We start from the raw sequence: 18,437 nt of genomic DNA, 5'->3' as shown, positions 1-18,437 counted from the left end.
ACGAATTACTTAATTATTGCTTAATAATTACTTCACTTATGTTTTGAGGCGACCTCGGTCTCGGACAGAGCGGGTTACCTGGCTCACGTCCGGGAGGCAGCCCGGTTCCAAATCGAATGCAATCAACTTTCAGCCGGTGCACACGGCTCAACGGGCGCACTGGCGAGATTAATCGAACCCCTCACTCTCCCCCGCGCTTTTAACAACATGTTGTGATGGTGGTAGGATGTTAAGCTAGCTACTCTTATTAAGTAAGGGTGTCCCATTTAAGCAGCTATTTGTGTTACTTCTGATAATATTCACAATCTGAATCAAAGCTAACAGTATGTCCGGGGTGATTCGGAGACTCGATGAGACCGTTGTTAATCGGATTGCTGCTGGAGAAGTTATCCAACGTCCTGCAAATGCTATCAAAGAATTGCTTGAAAACTGGTAAGTTAACTTAGCCGTATTGCTAACAACAGTAGCTAGCTAGCGTTCAAGCTAAGAGTTTATAATTGTGTCTGATGGTACTAACGTTATTTAACGAGTTGGCTGGCTAGCTCTATGGAGATAGAACTCTTATCAGTGTGTGTGTGTGTCAGTTGTGCAAATACAGACTGCAACTTTTAAAATGAAAATCCGTCTGTAAATATGCCTATATAGATATGTTTATGAAACTGTCATGATCCAAAGTAAATGAGTCATTATCAAAAGCAAGTGATGATTCTTTCCTCCTATCGTTCGTAGTTCCTTTTCCGCATTTACAATCAATCAGGGGGTGTGGTATATGACCAATATACCACGGCTAAAGGCGGTTCTTATCCACGGCGGAGTGCCTGGAGGTAGCCCTTAGCCGTGGTATATTTGCCATATACCACAAACCCCAGAGGTACAGTATTGCTATTATAAACAGGTTACCAATGTAATTAGAACAGTAAACAAGTGTTTTGCCTCATACCCGTGGTATATTTAAGCAATAAGGGGGGGTATATTGCCAATATACCACAGCTAAGAACTGTTCTTAAGTACAACGCAACGCGGAGTGGTATATTGGCCTTATACCACAAACCCCAGAGGTGCCTTATTGCTATTATAAACTGGTTACCAATGTAATTAGAGCAGTAAAAATGTATGTTTTGTCATACCTGTGATATAGGGTCTGATATACACCGGCTGTCAGCCAATCAGCATTCAGGGCTCGAACCACCCAGTTTATGTCTGTTTTGCCATGTCATTGTTGAATACTTGTTTCGGATTGGTTTGAAGGTTATTTTAGAGCATGCATTATTTCCCTCTAATGCACTGTAGAATTCCTTTACTATATTTAGTTCTTACATGTTCTGTGTTTGAACTGCTTTTGACAGTAAAAGTCGAATTGAAAACATTTGCCATTATTGAATTAGATTTTCATAATAGCAAGCTAGGACTGATGGTTTGTTTAGATAAACTAGCAAGTCTGTTTGTTTGGTAACTACTGTTGCGATCTAGTAAACTTGCTAGCTACTTCAGTGGATGTTGAGAAAATGTATAGCGGCAAATGTATTGAATTCTAGCCATGGCATAAATGGGATAATCAACTCGTGGCTCTATGCTATAGCTGTTGTATATGTAAGGGATAATCAACGAGAGGCTATGCGTTAATCAATTAGTTCAAGTCCGTGGAAGATGAGTTCTACTCCGCTAACGCATTGTGGAACACACCTTCCATGGCATTCCTTATTTTCCATAGAACGCAAAGCCTCTTGTTGATTATCCCTTACATACAGTGCATTCAATCTATCTTCTATATATATATATATATATAAATATAAATTAACTAGGCAAGTCAGTTAAGAACAAATTCTTATTTACAATGTAGGCCGTCATGGGACTCCCAATCACGGCTGGCTGTGATACAGCCTGGATTTGAACCAGGGTGTCTGTAGTGATGCCTCCAGCACTGAGATGCAGTGCCTTAGACCGCTGCAACATTGATCATTCTTGATGTTTCTATAACTTGATTGGAGTCCACCTGTGGTAAATTAAATTGATTGGACATGATTTGAAAAGTCACACACCTGTCTATGTAAAAACCAAGCCATGAGGTCGAAGGAATTGTCTGTAGAGCTCCAAGACAGGATTGTGTCGAGGCAGAGATCTGGGGAAGGGTTCCAAAAAATTTCTGCAGCATTGAAGGTCCCAAGAACATAGTGGCCATCATTCTTAAATGGAAGAAGAGCTAGAGCTGGCTGCCTGGCCGAACTGAGAAATCGGGGGAGAAGGGCTTTGGTCAGGGAGGTGACCAAGATCCCGATGGTCACTCTGACAGAGCTCCAGAGTTCCTTGCAGCACTCCACCAATCAGGCCTTTTATGGTAGAGTGGCCAGACGGAAGCCGTTCCCCATCTAACTTGACAGAGCTTGGGAGGATCTGCAGAGAAGAATGAGAGAAACTCCTCAAATTCACATGTGCCAAGCTTGTAGTATCATACCCAAGAAGACTTGAGACTGTAATTGCTTCCAAAGGTGCATCAACAAAGTACTGAGTAAAGGGTCTGAATACCTATATCTTTCAACAGACCACCATAGTCCCTGTGCCCAAGAAAGCGAAGGTAACCTACCGAAATTACTACTGCCCTGTACCACTCACGTCGGTAGCCATGAGGTGCTTTGAAAGGCTGGTCATGGCTCACACCAACACCACCATCCCGGAAATCCTAGACCCACTCCAATTCCCATATTGCCGCAACAGATCCACAGATGACGCAAGGGGCCCCTCGGGTGAGCACGATAAAGGAGATGATTGTGGACTACAGGAAGAGGAGGGCCGAACACACCCCCATTCACATCGACGGGGCTGTCGTGGAGTGGGTTGAGTTTCAAATTCATTGGTGTTTACATGACCAATAAACTATCATGGTCCAAGCCCAACAAGAAAGTGGAGAAGAGGGCCCGACAATGCCTTTCCCCCCTCAGGAGACAGAAAAGATGCTCAGTTCTACAGCAGCACCATTGAGAGCATCCTGACCGGTTGCATCACCGCCTGGTATGGAAACTGCTTGGCATCTGACTGTAAGGCGCTACAGAGGGTCGTGTGTACAGCCCAGTACCTATATACTAGGCGGTGCCAGATGGCCCAAACAAACTCCAGTCACCCAAGTCATAGACTGCTACCGCACAGCAAGCGGTACCGGTGCGTCAAGTCTAGGTCCCTAAGGCTCCTTAACAGCTTCTAACCCCAAGCTATGAGACTGCTGAACAATTAATCTAATGGCCACCCAGACTATTTACATTGACCCCCCCCCCCATTGTTTTTATACTGCTGCTACTCTCTGTTTATTATCTATGCATAATCACTTTACCTCTACCTACATGTACATATTACCTCTACTAACCTGTACCCCCGCACATTGACTCGGTACTGGTACCCCCTACATAAATAAGAATTTGTTCTTGACTGACTTGGTTAGTTAAATACAGATTAAATAAAGAATAGACAGCTTCCTTCCCTTGATCCCTTTCCTCCCATCCTTTGCTCTGCTAGCTGTCTTTTCTCCTATCCTTTCCTAACGGTACACATTTTGCCATGAGGCTGAGCGAAACATTTAAAAAGTGTTAAAGATAATTTCCAGCAATTCTACACATTATCTAGGGGGGGGAATAAGTTAAGAACGCAAAGAAAAGGGCATCCCGAGTGGCGCAGCGGTCTAAGGCACTGCATCTCAGTGCTAGAGGTGTCACTAAAGACCCTGGCCGTGATCGGGAGTCGCATAGGGCGGTGCACAATTGACCCAGCATCGTCCGGGTTAGGCCGTCATTGTAAAATTAGAATTTGTTCATAGCTGACTTGCCTAGTTAAATAAAGGTTAAATTAAACACATGTATACATAAACTCAGCAAAAAAAGAAACGTCCCTTTTTCAGGACCCTGTCTCAAAGATAATTCGTAAAAATCCAAATAACCACCAATCTTCATTGTAAAGGGTTTTAACACTGTTTCCCATGCTTGTTCATGGTTCATTGAACCATGAACAATTAATGAACATGCACCTGTGGAACGGTCGTTAAGACACTAACAGCTTACAGACGGTAGGCAATTAAGGTCACAGTTATGAAAACTTAGGACACTAAAGAAGCCTTTCTACTGAGACTGAAAAACACCAAAAGAAAGATGCCCAGGGTCCCTGTTCAGCTGCGTGAATGTGCCTTAGGCATGCTGCAAGGAGGCATGAGGACTGCAGATGTGGCCAGGGCAATAAATTGCAATGTCCGTAGTACTGTGAGACGCCTAAGACAGCGCTACAGGGAGACATGACTGACAGCTGATTGTCCTCGCAGTGGCAGACCACGTGTAACAACACCTGCACAGGATCGGTACATCCGAACATCACACCTGTGGGACAGGTACTGGATGGCAACAACAACTGCCCGAGTTACACCAGGAACACAGGCTGGACTGAAGGCTTGTAGGCCTGTTGTAAGGCAGGTCCTCAACAGACATCAACGGCAACAACGTCGCCTACGGCAACAACAGTCGTCCAACGATTGTGCTTATTTCGCAAATGCTCTTTTGTTAAATCATCCCCCAGCGTAGCATCGATTATATGCAACGCAGGACACGCTAGATAAACTAGTAATATCATCAACCATGTGTTATAACTAGTGATTATGAATTATTGTTTTTATAAGATAAGTTTAATGCTAGCTAGCAACTTACCTTGGCTTCTACTTCATTTGTGTATCAGGCAGGCTCCTCGTGGAGTGCAATGAGAGGCAGGTGGTTAGAGCGTTGGACTAGTTAACTGTAAGGTTGCAAGATTGGATCCCCCGAGCGGATAGGGTGAAAATCTGTTGATCTGACCCTGAACAAGGCAGTTAACCCACCGTTCCTAGGCCGTCATTGAAAATAAGAATGTGTTCTTAACTGACTTGCCTAGTTAAATAAAGGTATAAAAAAAAATAAAAAAATAAAAATCGGTGCCCAAATATACCGATTTCCGATTGTTAAGAAAACTTGAAATCGGCCCTAATTAATCGGCCATTCCGATTAAACGGTCGACCTCTAGTCTCAAGAACTCACGGAACTACTAACCATTACATCTCTATCTCTCGCGCGCTCTCACACGCACACACATGCTTGATTGAAATTAGGCCAGGCCTCTTCAGTCTTGTTCAGACTTATCTTCCTCCTTGTCCTCAGTCTTCCTTGCTCCTCTCTGCTCCATAAAGTTTGGCCTTCTGGGCTAGACGCTGGCTTGAGCTGATCTCTACCAGCTGAAGAAGGTCAGGGCACAGTTGTTTGAACGTCCTGTGGACCTCGGGCCAGGACGTCTTCTTCACGCTGCTCTTTGGATCCTGGTAGGGCCTAGCTTTCAGGATGGTCCACTGGTCTGGGATCAGATCCACATCACAGATTGAAATTGCCTTGTTAGATCATCAACCTCTGAATCTCCAAAATCTGAAGATACACACACAATAAGGAAAATAATATTTAGTTAAATGCTTTTACGGGTTTTTAACAAGTGTGGATTGTTAGTAAGATCAGGAGTGTTATTGTAAGATGCTAAACTTCAGAGTTTTCTGCATCAGGCCAAGTTTGCAGATCCACCAGTTTTGTGGATCCCAGAGCTAAAATCCCCAAATATCTTGCCCATGCTTTGGCACAGCCGGTCAATGAGTTTGGACATGGATGATGTCACACGAGCCAGGGTGCTGTCATCTCTGGGTGTCAGACTGACACCCTCATAGGTGTCTGTGTTGGCCAGACAAGTCTTTAGTTTGGGTCCAGGTCTGTATGTCAGAGAATACAACAGTGTAACAAAGTTTTAGACGTGCATGTATGAGTAACAACATTTTGTATGAATTATGAATAAAAAAATATTCATACCAACACACACACACACACACACCTGCTCGTGTGTTTGTTTAACACTGCCTGGTTGGTGGTCAGACAGCTGTGGACCTCAGCCACTGTCACGGAGGTTCTCTACAGTGTCAAATACAGGCTGCTGAGGTGCGTGAGGAAGTCCTGCATGAAGCTGCTGGTCCCTACCACGTCTTTTTCTGTACTGTTGAAGCTGCGTGCCTGACTTTGCTGCACTGGACCCCCCCCCCCCCCCCCCCCTCAGCATCTGGTGACTGAATCTGTAGCATAGCTAGCTTTGGCAATAACTCCAATGTGATTTAATGCTTGTCATATTGGAGTTATATCCATAGCTAACTGTAGCTGTGCAGCAGTTGCTATTCGCATGACAGCTGATTGTTTACATAGTTACTGTACCAAGTCTTTGCAATTTGGTTTGTGAGAAGATATCAGTTTGGTTCACCATATGACATCTGCATTCACTGTAATGTTACAGTTTAGATGCCAAGTCCACCAACATACAGGTGACTGTGAAGGAGGGGGGTCTGAAACTTATCCAGATACAAGACAATGGCACTGGCATCAGGGTAAGATGTGTGTGTGTGTGTGTGTGTGTGTGTGTGAGAGAGTATGAGTCATGTAAGCAAAATAAACAACTTCCACCAAGTCCATATTTTGGTTCACTTCTCAATTTCTTTTCGACTGTTTATCTTTTGAAGAAAGAAGATATGGAAATAGTATGTGAACGGTTTACAACAAGCAAGCTCCAGACTTTTGAGGACCTCAACGCCATCTCAACCTATGGTTTCCGAGGAGAGGTGAAGCATTTCCGATTTGTTTGATCGTTTGAGTAATTCGACCATCCACGTTTGTCAAGGTTACGTTGTAATGGGGATGTATTTTGGTGTAGGTTAATTCTTTATGTGGGCAAAGCTAGATTTTCAATTCTAGTGTTTCTGGACTATCCATGTGACGTGTGTGTGTGTGTGTGTTTTTCAGGCACTTGCCAGTATAAGCCATGTTGCCCATGTGACCATAACAACCAAAACGGCTGACGCCAAGTGTGCTTACAGGTAGCCTGTTATTTCATTACGCTTTGATTGACGAGGCCATCAGTCCTTTTGTCGTATTGCCCAGTAACGCGTTTGAATCCTCAGTCTGTAAGTGCTGCCCTCACCCTCCCCAGAGCCACCTACTGCGATGGGAAACTAAAGACCCAACCCAAACCCTGCGCTGGAAACCAGGGGACACAGATCACTGTGAGTACATTAAATGGCCACTTACAACTGCAAAGGAATATCGACTAGAATGTGCGAAAAGAGACGACGACTTCAAGTATCTCTGAACATCCACAGGCGGAGGATCTGTTTTATAACGTGTCCACCAGGAGGAAAGCACTGAAGAGCCCCAGTGAGGAGTACTCCAGGATTGTGGAGGTGGTGAGCAGGTGTGTGTGTGGCCTCAAGCGTCACAAATATTTTTTTTATTCTGTGTGCTGGCAATGTGTTGTGACTCATGCAAACTATCTTTTTTGATCATTTTTGTTTTGACAGGTATGCCATACACAACTCTGGGAAAAGCTTTGCTGTCAAAAAGGTGAGATTTTGTTTTCCTTCACGTTTCCTACTCTTGATGTTTTCACCGGAGGTCATTGTCCCCGAAGGGAGGAGACTTCGGTTGTTTGTCACAAATATTCTGTATTTTTTTTCCCCAGCAAGGCGAGACCATGGCAGACGTCAGGACCCTACCCAACGCCTCCATACTGGATAATATCCGTGTGGTGTTCGGCAATACAGTCAGCAGGTACGGGGGGGGGCAAAAAATACCCCTCCAAGATTACTCTCTCATGTTGGGATGTCAGTTCCTTGTTGAGTGAATAAAGGTTATGCCATCCATTTTGAATTGTATCTGCAGCCAGACAGAGTTTTATCTTGATCTGTTAGTGAATGCTTTGAGCTATAATCTGATATGTTCTGCATAGTTAAGTTAATTGGACTTCTGCTGCTTTTTCACTGTGCCCAGTGATCTTGACCTTCCCCAGCGGGCAAAGCTGGTTGAAATAACTTAATTACAACCAGAACGGGTTGAAATCTGGCTACATTGATGTCATCGATACCAGTTTTGCCGTTGAGTTTGTAGTGTGAAGAGTGAGCAGTGTGTTGCACGTTTTTTTCTCTCCATAGGGAGCTGATTGAAGTGGGCTGTGAGGATCAGAAGCTTGCCTATAAGCTGAAGGGCCACATCTCCAACGCCAACTACTCAGTGAAGAAGTGCATCCTCATCCTCTTCATCAATCGTATGTGCCACAGGAGCGCTATGTTAAAATAACTAGTCATATGAATTTGAATACGATATTCCTGTGAATTTTTTACTAATAGTCTTGTTTTCTCCTCAGATCGTCTGGTTGAATCGAGTGCCTTAAAAAAAGCCATTGAGACCGTTTATGCTGCATACCTTCCCAAGAACTCTCACCCATTTCTATATCTCAGGTAACTCCGGTTACTGTCACTTAACTGGATAGCAAATGATTTCTGGTTGTGTTTACGGTTCTTTGTTCTATTGCTTAAGCCTGGAGATTGCCCCTCATAACATCGACGTGAATGTCCACCCTACCAAACACGAGGTGCACTTCCTCCACGAAGACTGTATCATCGAGAGCGTTCAAAGACAGATAGAGAGCAAACTCCTGGGCTCCAACTCCTCACGCACGTACTTCACACAGGTGCTGTTAGCTCGGCAGTCCTCCATGCTGAATGTCTTCTCATTTGTATTGTTTTTAACAGGATATTATACTACTAGGTATTTAACACAACATACAGTATGTGCCAATAAGCTAAACTGGGTGTATGGAATTCTCTTTCTTTTCTTTAGTGGATTGGTTGGTGTGTAGAATCAGTAGTAGTAAAAAAGAGAAGCTGCATTTTTGGAATTGAGGTGAATAATAAAAGGTTATCCGTTTGACCTATTTCTTTGTAGACTTTGCTGCCTGGGCTGTCTGTCTCCACCAGCGAGGGGAAGTCTTCCTCCAACTCCACAGGGGACAGTGAGCGGGTCTACGCCCATCAGATGGTCAGGACCGACAGTAGAGCCCAAAAGCTGGACGCCTTTCTCCAGCCGGCGTCCAAGCTGGCCCCTACTCCCACCGCCAACCCTAATGGGCAGAGCAGGGGGGAACCTGTGACCACCAATGGCATGGAAGAGATGGACAACGCAGAGATCCTGGAGGAACAGGCGCCAGGTGCCACAGAGGATGGGGAGGGAACCAGCCGAAATACCCCAGCTGATCTCCCCAGGTGATCATGCCTTCTTAGTGGGCTTCAGGGATACATTCACTGAGTGCTTGTTTGAATAGTCTGTGTGTGGTGTATTACGTGGTTTATGGAGTGTGTCAGTGTATTTAGTGGTGCTTAGAATGTCTGTATATTTGGTGGTGCATGGAGTGTGTACTCACGCGTGTATTTGTTAGATGTGTGTGTGTGCGCGCACGTATTTAACTGAGTATGGTGTGTGTTTACTTGTTTAGTAAAAGCAGTGTAATAGCAGTGTGTGGGTGTTGTTGGGTTGGCCCAGGAAGCGTCCCCGTGCCGGTCAGGACAAGGAGCAGGAGGACCTGACTGCTGCAGCCACAACCAGGAGACGAGCCATCAAGCTGAGCAGTGTGAAGGAGCTGAGAGATGACATCGCTGAGCACGCACACAAAGGTATACCCAACTCCATTCATCATCAAATACTGGACACGTACAGGAAGGAGTGTCTGCGGTGGTCTCAATTCTAACTACCATAGGTTAGAAGTAGTGTGTGAAAGGGGGAGAACTGAGGAAGGGGAAATGCGATTTGAACGAGCTAATCCACTATATACTGTAGATATTCCACTATACTCGTGATTGTGTCTTTGCTGACCCCATCAGGTGAAGAAAGCTACTTCGCACACAGCTGTTGCAATACTGTACTTACTTCAGTACAGAAAAGGGAGATTGTAGTAAACTAAGGATGGGCAAAAACCCTTAGCAGAAGATCTGGTTTGAGAGCCTGTCCAATGTATGTTTGGTCTTCCTCAGGTCTTCAAGAGATGCTTCAGAATCACTCGTTTGTGGGCTGTGTCAACCCCCAGTGGACTCTGATCCAGCACCATACCAAACTGTACCTTCTCAACACCACCAAACTCAGGTCAGAACCACATGCACTCCCCTACCTATTTATTTGGACAGTTAAGCTAAAATGTATAATTTGGCTTGTACCGGGGCAGCATTTTTGGATATGAAAGCACTTTATGCATCTTGTCCCCTCATTTGAAGGTGTCATAAAGTATTTGGAAGAATTCACACATAGTGGTTTCAGAGAGTATTCACACCCCTTGACTTTCCACATTTTGTTGTGTAACAGCCTGCATTTCAAATGTATTACATTTAGATTGTGTGTCAGTGGCCTCCACACAATACCCCATAATGTCAAAGTGGAATAAACAATTTAAGCTGAGATATCTTGAGTCAATAAGTATTCAGCCCATTTGTTATGGTAAGGATAAAGAAAGAAACGGAATGGAGCTCAGCACAGGCAAACTCCTAGAGGGAAACCTAGTTCAGTCTGCTTTCCACTAGACACTGGGAGATTAATTCACCTTTTCAGCAGGACAATAACCTGAAACATAAGGCCAAATCTACACTGGAGTTGTTTACTAAGAAGATAGTGAATGTTGCCAAGTTAGTCTTTGCCTTAAATCTGCTTGGAAATCAAAGGCAAGACTTGAAGATGGTTGTCTAACAATGATCAACAACCAAATTGACAGAGCTTGAAGAATTTTGAAAATAATAACGGGCAAATATTGTACAAAGCTCTCAAAGACTTACCCAGAAAGACTCACAGCTGTAATCATTACCAAATGGGATTCTACAAAGTCAGTTAAATATTTGTGTGTTTCATTTTCAATACATTTGTAAATATTTAAAAAAAACATATTTTCACTTTGTCATTATGGGATATTGTGTCTCGATGGGTGAGTAAATTAAAACTACCATCCATTTTGAATTCAGGCTGTAACAACACAATGTGGAATAAGTCAAGGGGTATGAATACTTTCTGAAGGCCTGTAATAAAGTAGTCAAAAGTATTTGGTACCATATTCCTAGCACGCAATGACTACATCAAGCTTGTGTGACAGAGGCACAAAGGTCATACCCCCCATGACATGCTAACCTCTCACCATTACCAATAACAGGGGAGATTCACATTTTTTGGGGGGGGTATGATATTTATGCCTCCAACTTTTTTACTCATCCATTTGTAGCGGTATTTATTAGAGAGGGGTAAAGAAAGATTTTGTTCGGGCGCCGAAAGGAAAAGAGTAGAATAGAGAGTACCACTACCAGACCCACACACATCAGCAGAAGAGACTGCCTAGAGGGTAGCCTGTTTACCAGATAGCCAGTGGAGAGAAAAAAGAATACACACCATATAAAACCCACATCACAGCACAGGGGTAACCCAAACAAGAATACCTCATACAATAATACTAATACTAATAATGGCAGAGCAATTCAACAGCAATCAAATCAAATCAAATTTTATTTGTCACATACACATGGTTAGCAGATGTTAATGCGAGTGTAGCGAAATGCTTGAAGCAACTTCATACAAGAACGAACCCAGTCATCAACATAGGATTTGCAATAATCTGTATTATTTTCTAGTGGATGAGTGCAGAGGGTATGAATGTGGGGCGTGTTCATCGACACAACAAAGGCCTTAAAAATGTCCAGTCTTCTCGGCCACATGTCATTAGTACACCTCAATACAGTTCACATAACAATACACAACTTGCAAGCAACCTCCCTTTTAACTGAAATGTCCAAATACTTCTGGCAGGGCAATAATAGTCCAGCTCTAATGAACTTCAATGGGAAGTGCATTGGAAAAATAGAGAGTCTGTTGCAGGGTAAAGCACTGGAACGATAGAGGGAAGAGAAAATAGAAAGAGAACAAGAGATCTTAGCTGTGGTCTTCAGGCGTGCAGGTGTACTGTCTGACTGTCCGATGGTTTGTATGTTAAAGCTTCGCAACAATGTTGCTACTAATCCATGCGATCCATAACGGGCGTGGTCCCAAACGAAAACAACCACGACCTAGAGCGATTACACCGATGATTGAGTTAAATACTCTATAAACTACACACGCTGAAAACAAACAAAACTTCTACAGCACACACAATCAAACTGTCGCGCCACCAAAGAGCCCCTCCCCAAAGAGCTGAATGAGCTCTCTTCATTTCCTCCTTCCTTACTGCTCATGCACTCTTAAAGTGGCAGTGCACGGTGAAGGCTCCGTGCAGATTTCGCCACACATTATACTGTATCTGTAATCATAGTAGCATCCACATTAATGTAGAAGGGTTCAGAAAAACATTTGTTGCGCAGAGTTGCGTGTAGAAGCTTTAAAAATTATACTTTGCTGCAAAATAAATATATAAATTAGAAGTATTCCTGTGCGGTTGGTCAAGGTGTTGAATATTTGGCTTTTTCTCTTCTTCTTTTTTAGCCAGGAGCTATTCTACCAAATTTTGATCTACGACTTCGGTAACTTTGGCATCTTGAGGTTATCTGTAAGTATGACACACATCAATGTGTAGCACGGTTTACCGGTACCACGGTAATATCATGGTACTTATGATACCAACATTTTAGAATACCGTAGTACCGTCTCATATGATACTGACAACATTTTTGACCATACCTATCTAAAGAACCAACTGGCACCTGTTTCTAAAATGTTTTAGTCAGTTTTGTTTTATAAATTCAGTGAAATGTTTTAAACAACAATTACTCTATTATATGCGCCAGTCTATACCAGGCGGTGTCAGAGGAAGGCCCTAAAAATGGTCCAAGACTCCAGCCACCCTAGTCATAGACTGTTCTCCCTGATACCACACGGCAAGCGGTACCGGAGCGCCAAGTCTAGGTCCAAGAGGCTTCTAAACAGCTTCTACCCCCAAGCCATAAGACTCCTGAACATCTAGTCAAATGGCTACCCAGACTATTCACATTGTCCCCCCCCCCCCCACCACTGCCACTCTCTATTGTCATCTATGCATAGTCACTTTAATTAACTCTGCCTACATGTACATACTACCTCAACTAACCGGTGCCCCCACACATTGACTCTGTACCAGTACCCCCCTGTATATATTGTTATTTTTTACTGCTGCAAGGTAAAATGTTGTATTCGGCGCATGTATTCAGCGCATGTGACTAATGAAATTTGATTGGATCTCACCCGCTTGTAGTCCTAAAAACCGGAAATGGTTTTAAAAATGTTTTATAACAAACAATGTTTTGCAGTCATGTTACCTAGCTAGCTAACAACCTGGTAACTTGACAGTAGGTCTAGGCCAATTTGATTGGCCCATGAAGAAAGGAGAAGGGTCTGCTTCTCATAAGATGTGCTTCAAAGGTAGGATTCATATAGGCCTAATGTAAGCCTGAACTAAATAAAATATATCTATTTCTGGTGCTCCTAAAATTCTATTTGGTGCCTAACATTTTTAAAGTTGGGAGCAGTTTGTACAATGCATTTGGAAAGTATTCAGACGCCATGACTTTTTCCACATTTTGTTACGTTAAATAGCTTTTTACCCTAATCCATCTACACACAATACCCTGTAATAACAAAGCAAAAATGGGTTTTAAGAACATTTTGCAAAAAAAAAAGAACTGAAATATCAAATTTACATAAGTATTCAGACCATTTACTCAGTACTTTGTTGAAGCACCTTTGGCAGTGATTACAGCCTCGAGTCTTCTTGGGTATGACGCTACAAGCTTGGTACACCTATATTTGGGGAGTTTCTCCCATTTTTCTCTGCAGATCCTCTCAAGCTCAGTCAGGTTGGATGGGGAGCATCGCTGCACAGCTATTTCCAGTTTCTCCAGAGATGTTAGTCCAGGCTCTGGCTGGGCCACTCAAGGACATTGAGACTTGTCCCAAAGCCATTCCTGTGTTGTCCTGTTAGACTGGGGTGAAGGTTCCGAGGTCCTGAGTGCTCTGGAGCAGGTTATCAAGGATCTCTCTGTACTTTGCTCTGTTCATCTTTCCGTCGATCCTGGCTAGTCTCCCAGTCCCTGCCACTAAAAAACATCCCCACAGCATGATGCTGCCACCACAATGCTCCACTGTAGGGATGGTGCCAAGTTTCCTCCAAAAGTGATGCTTGGCATTCAGGCCAAAGATTTCATCAGACCAGAGAATCTTGTTTCTCATGGTCTGAGAATTCCTTTAGGCACCTTTTGGGAAAACTCCAAGCGGGCTGTCATGCGTTTTCCTGAGGAGTGGCTTCCGTCTGGACATTACCATAAAGGCCTGATTGGTGGAGTGCTGCAGAGATGGTTGTCCTTCTGGAAGGTTCTCCCATCGCCATAGAGGAACTCTGGAGCTCTGTCAGAGTGGCCATCGGGGTTCATGGTCACCTCCCTGACCAAGGCTCTTTCCCCCAATTGCTCAGTTTGGCCGAGCAGCAAACTCTAGGAAGAGTCTTGGTGGTTCCAAACTTCTTCCATTTAAGAATGATGCAGGCCACTGTGTTCTTGGGGACCTTCAATGCTGCAGACATTTTTGGGTACCCTTCCCCAGATCTGTTCCTTGACATAATCCTATCTCTGAGCTCTACGGACAATTCCTTCGACCTGATGGCTTGGTTTTTGCTCTGACATGCACTGTCAACTGTGTGACCTTATAGACAGATGTATGCCTTTTCAAATCATCTCCAATCAATTGAATTTACCACAGGTGGACTCCAATCAAGCTTTAGAAACATCTCAAGAATGATCAATGGAAACAGGATGCACCTGAGCTCAATTTTGAGTCTCATAGCAAAGGGTCTGAATACTTATGTAAATAAGTTTATTTGTTTCTAAAATCCTGTTATCACATTACCAGAGGCTGTGATTCTGGGCCTGTTTTCACTAATTGTCTCAGAACAATTTAGCCTTTCAGATAAGATGGACAGGGAGGACCTAAACTTAAATTAGACGCATTGTGAATACGGGCCCAGATATTTGGCTCCGAGTTGGCTTGATGATGTTGTGTTGTTCCAGGAGCCTGCGCCACTCTATGACCTGGCCATGCTGGCTCTGGACTCCGAGGAGAGCGGCTGGTCGGAGGAGGACGGGCCCAAGGAGGGTCTGGCCCAATACATAGTCGACTTCTTGAAGAAGAAATCTGAGATGCTGGAGGACTACTTCTCCATGGAGATCGACCAGGTCCGTCTGCTGACCCTCTGTATCCTGTCTGTGCTGACAAAAACATTGAAATCATACCTGGTTGTAACATTAGCACTTGCCCCCTAAATGTAATTGTCATGCATGAAATCAGGGCAAAACTTAAGATCAGAATGTGTCTTGTTTGCAGGAAGGAAATCTCACCGGTTTGCCATTGCTGCTTGACAAGTACACCCCTCCTATGGAGGGTCTGCCCATGTTCATCCTACGTTTGGCTACTGAGGTGTGAACTATTCTTATCCATGACCATGTCTTATCAATAAGTTCTTATAGACTAAACGGACTAATCGAAGGGGTTGTGTAGGTGAACTGGGACAATGAGAAGGACTGCTTCAGAGACTTCAGCAAGGAGTGCAGCCAGTTCTACTCTATCAGGAAACAGTATGTCCTGGAGCTGGAGCCGGGAGAGGAGGAGCAGGTATGTCACTCAGATGCGCCATCCCGGGTTGTTTTCATTAGGCATCAAACAGAAGGAAATGGACTGACAGGGAAGGACTACATGGAGTTGGCCAATTTTTGTTTTCAGTTGCGTGCCTAATGAACACAGCCTTGTGTTTTTGTTGTTGTTGTTGTGTGTCTCGCACTTGTCAATCTGATATAAGCGGGTAGTTGATGACACCTAGGTCACATTTAGTAGAAACCAAGGATTCAGGAGCAAATCATTTTGAAATGGAAGAAATACTGCCATGTCGTAGGAACACGCTCTTGTATTTTCGGTCCCATTTAGCACTTACTGAACAGACTATGGTTGTGAATGTGTTGCAGGATGCAGAGCTGAACTCGTGGCGTTGGAAGGTGGAGCATCTCCTGTTTAAATCCTTCCGGAGCCTCTTCAGTCCCCCTAAACACTTCAGTGAGGATGGCAGCGTACTCCAGATTGCTAATCTACCAGACCTCTACAAAGTATTTGAGCGATGCTAAAACATGAGAAACACTGTCCATGGGCTGCATGTCTGTTTCGGGAAACCATTTGATATACAGTTGAAGTCGGAAGTTTACATACACCTTAGCCAAATACGTTTAATCCTAGTAAAAATCCCTGTTTTAGGTCAGTTAGGATTACCACTATATTTTAAGAATGTGAAATGTCAGAATAATAGTGTAGAGTGATTTACCTTTTTCAGCACATTCCCAGTGGGTCAGAAGTTAACATACACTCATTTTGAATTACCTTTAAATTGTTTAACTTGGTTCAAACGTTTCAGCTAGCCTTCCACAATAAATTTGATTAATTTTGGGTTATTCCTCCTGACAGAGCTGGTGTTAGTCAGGTTTGTAGGCCTCCTTGCTCGCACACCCTTTTTCAGTTCTGCCCACAAATTTTGCTATGGGATTGAGGTCAGGTCTTAGTGATGGCCACTCCAATACCTTGACTGTGTTGTCCTTAAGCCAATTTGCCACAACTTTGGAAGTATGCTTGGGGTTATTGTCCATTTGGAAGACCCATTTGCGACCAAGCTTTAACTTCTTGACTGATGTCGCTTCAATATATCCACACAATTTTCCTACCCCATGATGCAATCTATTTTGTGAAGTGCACCAGTCCCTCCTGCAGCAAAGCACCCCCACAACATGTTGCCAGCCCCGTGCTTCACGGTTGGAATGGTGTTCTTCGGCTTACAAGCCCCCCCCCTTTTCCTCCAAACATAATGGTCATTATGGCCAAATAGTTCCATCAGACCAGAGTACTTTTTGGAGAAATGTCCTATCTTTGTCCCCATGTGCAGTTGCAAACTGTAGGTGGTTTTGGAGCAGTGGGTTCTTCCTTGCTGAGCAGCCTTTCAATTAATGTGGATATAGATACTTTTGTACCCGTTTCCTCCAGCATCTTCACAAGGTCCTTTGCTGTTGTTCTGGTAATGATTCTCGCGCAAAATTACAGAACACATCTCCTTGCTGCGTGGTCTCATGGTGTTTATACTTGCGTACTATCGTTTGTACAGATGAAATTGCTCTCAAGGATGAACCAGACTTGTAGAGATCTACAAAAAAAAGGAGGCACACCTCCAATTGACTCAAATGATTTCAATTAGCCTATCAGAAGCGTCTAAAGCCATGACCACATTTTCTGGAATTTTCCAAGCTGTTTAAAGGCACAGGCAACTTAGTGTATGTAAACTTCTGACCCACTTGTCATGCAAAGTAGATGTTCTAACCTATAAACTTCAACTGTATGTACTGTACAAACCCTCATCTTCCAAATTGTTTAGGTGGTGGGAGCTCTAACCATTGACTTTTACAGAGTGGATTGAGTATAATTCAAGCATTAACAACTTGTTCATGATTACTAGTAACAAAATGAAACAAAGGGCAGTGTAAATCTGTTAAGAGTTTATTCAATGCGATAGCTGCCCCAGACACAATCACTGTGTGGTCCTGAGACTTGAAACTGCTTGGCTTTCAAAGCAGCGAACACTGTTTGAGAAGTGGTATGTAGTGCTGTCTTCTGATGTACCCCAAATAAAGAACCTCAAACCATCACTCTTACAAATGGAATTCAATGTGCCATAACCCATGCAAAAAACAACAAATCTACCTTGTATTTACAGTTCTGACATTTACACTTATTGCCAAGAAATCTTTAAATATTTGAGAAACCTCTGCAGACAATTGGTTCTATATATTTCATTAAATCATGACTGCACCTTTAAATACATAATTCTGTACCAGTTATTGTTTTGAATTGTTTGGTTAATGCAAAACCCTCAGTCTCCAGGTGTGAGAAGGCACTTCACTGTGTGAGGGATTATGGATAGGTGCACGGCCAGAGAGCAGCCGAAAGGGTTTAACAGTTAAAAAGCGCCATTATACTCATTCATGCAACTTATTAAAAAAAAATTAGAATAGCCAAGCACCCAGCAGTAAAACCTTGTGAATAACATGTAGTACAAATCTTTGAAAAATAAAGTAATGAGTCAAATTTTCCTTAGATTCATCACCTCCCCCTAGTAACTATGGTTTAATAGGTTGAGTCTCCCTTCCGAAGACACTGGTGCAGCACAACCAATGCTAATCCTTTATTTAAAAAAAAAAAAAAAAAAAAACTCTTGCCTCGGTGCTACCAGTGTTGCTTTTTTCTGTAAGTGTTTTTGGTTTTGCTACACAACTTTAAGTGTTACAGGAAGAATGGAAATGCGCTCCAGACACTGAGGTGTGAGTTAAGGGCTTCTGCGGCAATCCAGCAGACCTCACTGCTGAGACAGAAGGGCGTTCCGATTGGCCTTCATCTTCTCAAGGCGCTTTACTAGGTGGTTGTTGGTCATCTCCATCTCCTCAGTCTTATCCAGAGCTGTACGCAGCTGTGGCAAAAGGAGGGGAATGGTTAGAGAACATTTGATGTAAAATCAAA

At 43.4% G+C, this 18,437-nt stretch overlaps 2 protein-coding genes across 23 annotated transcripts in view; one reads left to right on the top strand and one right to left on the bottom strand.

Moving 5' to 3' along the window:
• Positions 1–51: 51 nt before the first annotated feature.
• On the top strand, positions 52–17,569 carry mlh1 (mutL homolog 1, colon cancer, nonpolyposis type 2 (E. coli)). The gene is made up of 19 exons (XM_021606940.3): positions 52–432; positions 6,319–6,409; positions 6,542–6,640; positions 6,822–6,895; positions 7,009–7,081; positions 7,178–7,269; positions 7,376–7,418; positions 7,537–7,625; positions 8,006–8,118; positions 8,218–8,311; positions 8,391–8,544; positions 8,799–9,115; positions 9,393–9,523; positions 9,881–9,989; positions 12,354–12,417; positions 14,906–15,070; positions 15,219–15,311; positions 15,393–15,506; positions 15,854–17,569. Exons 1-19 carry the CDS (start codon positions 326–328, stop codon positions 16,007–16,009), a joined length of 2,178 nt encoding a protein of 725 aa, XP_021462615.3. The 5' UTR covers positions 52–325; the 3' UTR covers positions 16,010–17,569.
• Positions 17,405–18,437, bottom strand: part of lrrfip2 (leucine rich repeat (in FLII) interacting protein 2) — a 56,170-nt gene continuing 55,137 nt past the window's right edge. For all 22 annotated transcript variants that reach the window (XM_021606884.3, XM_090236347.1, XM_021606789.3 and 19 more), the window contains one exon: positions 17,405–18,387. In XM_021606884.3, coding sequence (XP_021462559.1) covers positions 18,277–18,387 — 111 coding nt within the window. In that variant the 3' untranslated portion in view covers positions 17,405–18,276. The remainder of the gene's footprint in view (positions 18,388–18,437) is intronic.

This window comes from Oncorhynchus mykiss, chromosome 1, assembly GCF_057628025.1.
Source record: "Oncorhynchus mykiss isolate SJ-2025 chromosome 1, ASM5762802v1, whole genome shotgun sequence".
In the NCBI taxonomy this organism is placed as follows: domain Eukaryota; kingdom Metazoa; phylum Chordata; class Actinopteri; order Salmoniformes; family Salmonidae; genus Oncorhynchus; species Oncorhynchus mykiss.
The sequence above is the reverse complement of the archived record's forward strand: the minus strand, read 5'-3'. Positions and strand labels throughout refer to the sequence as shown.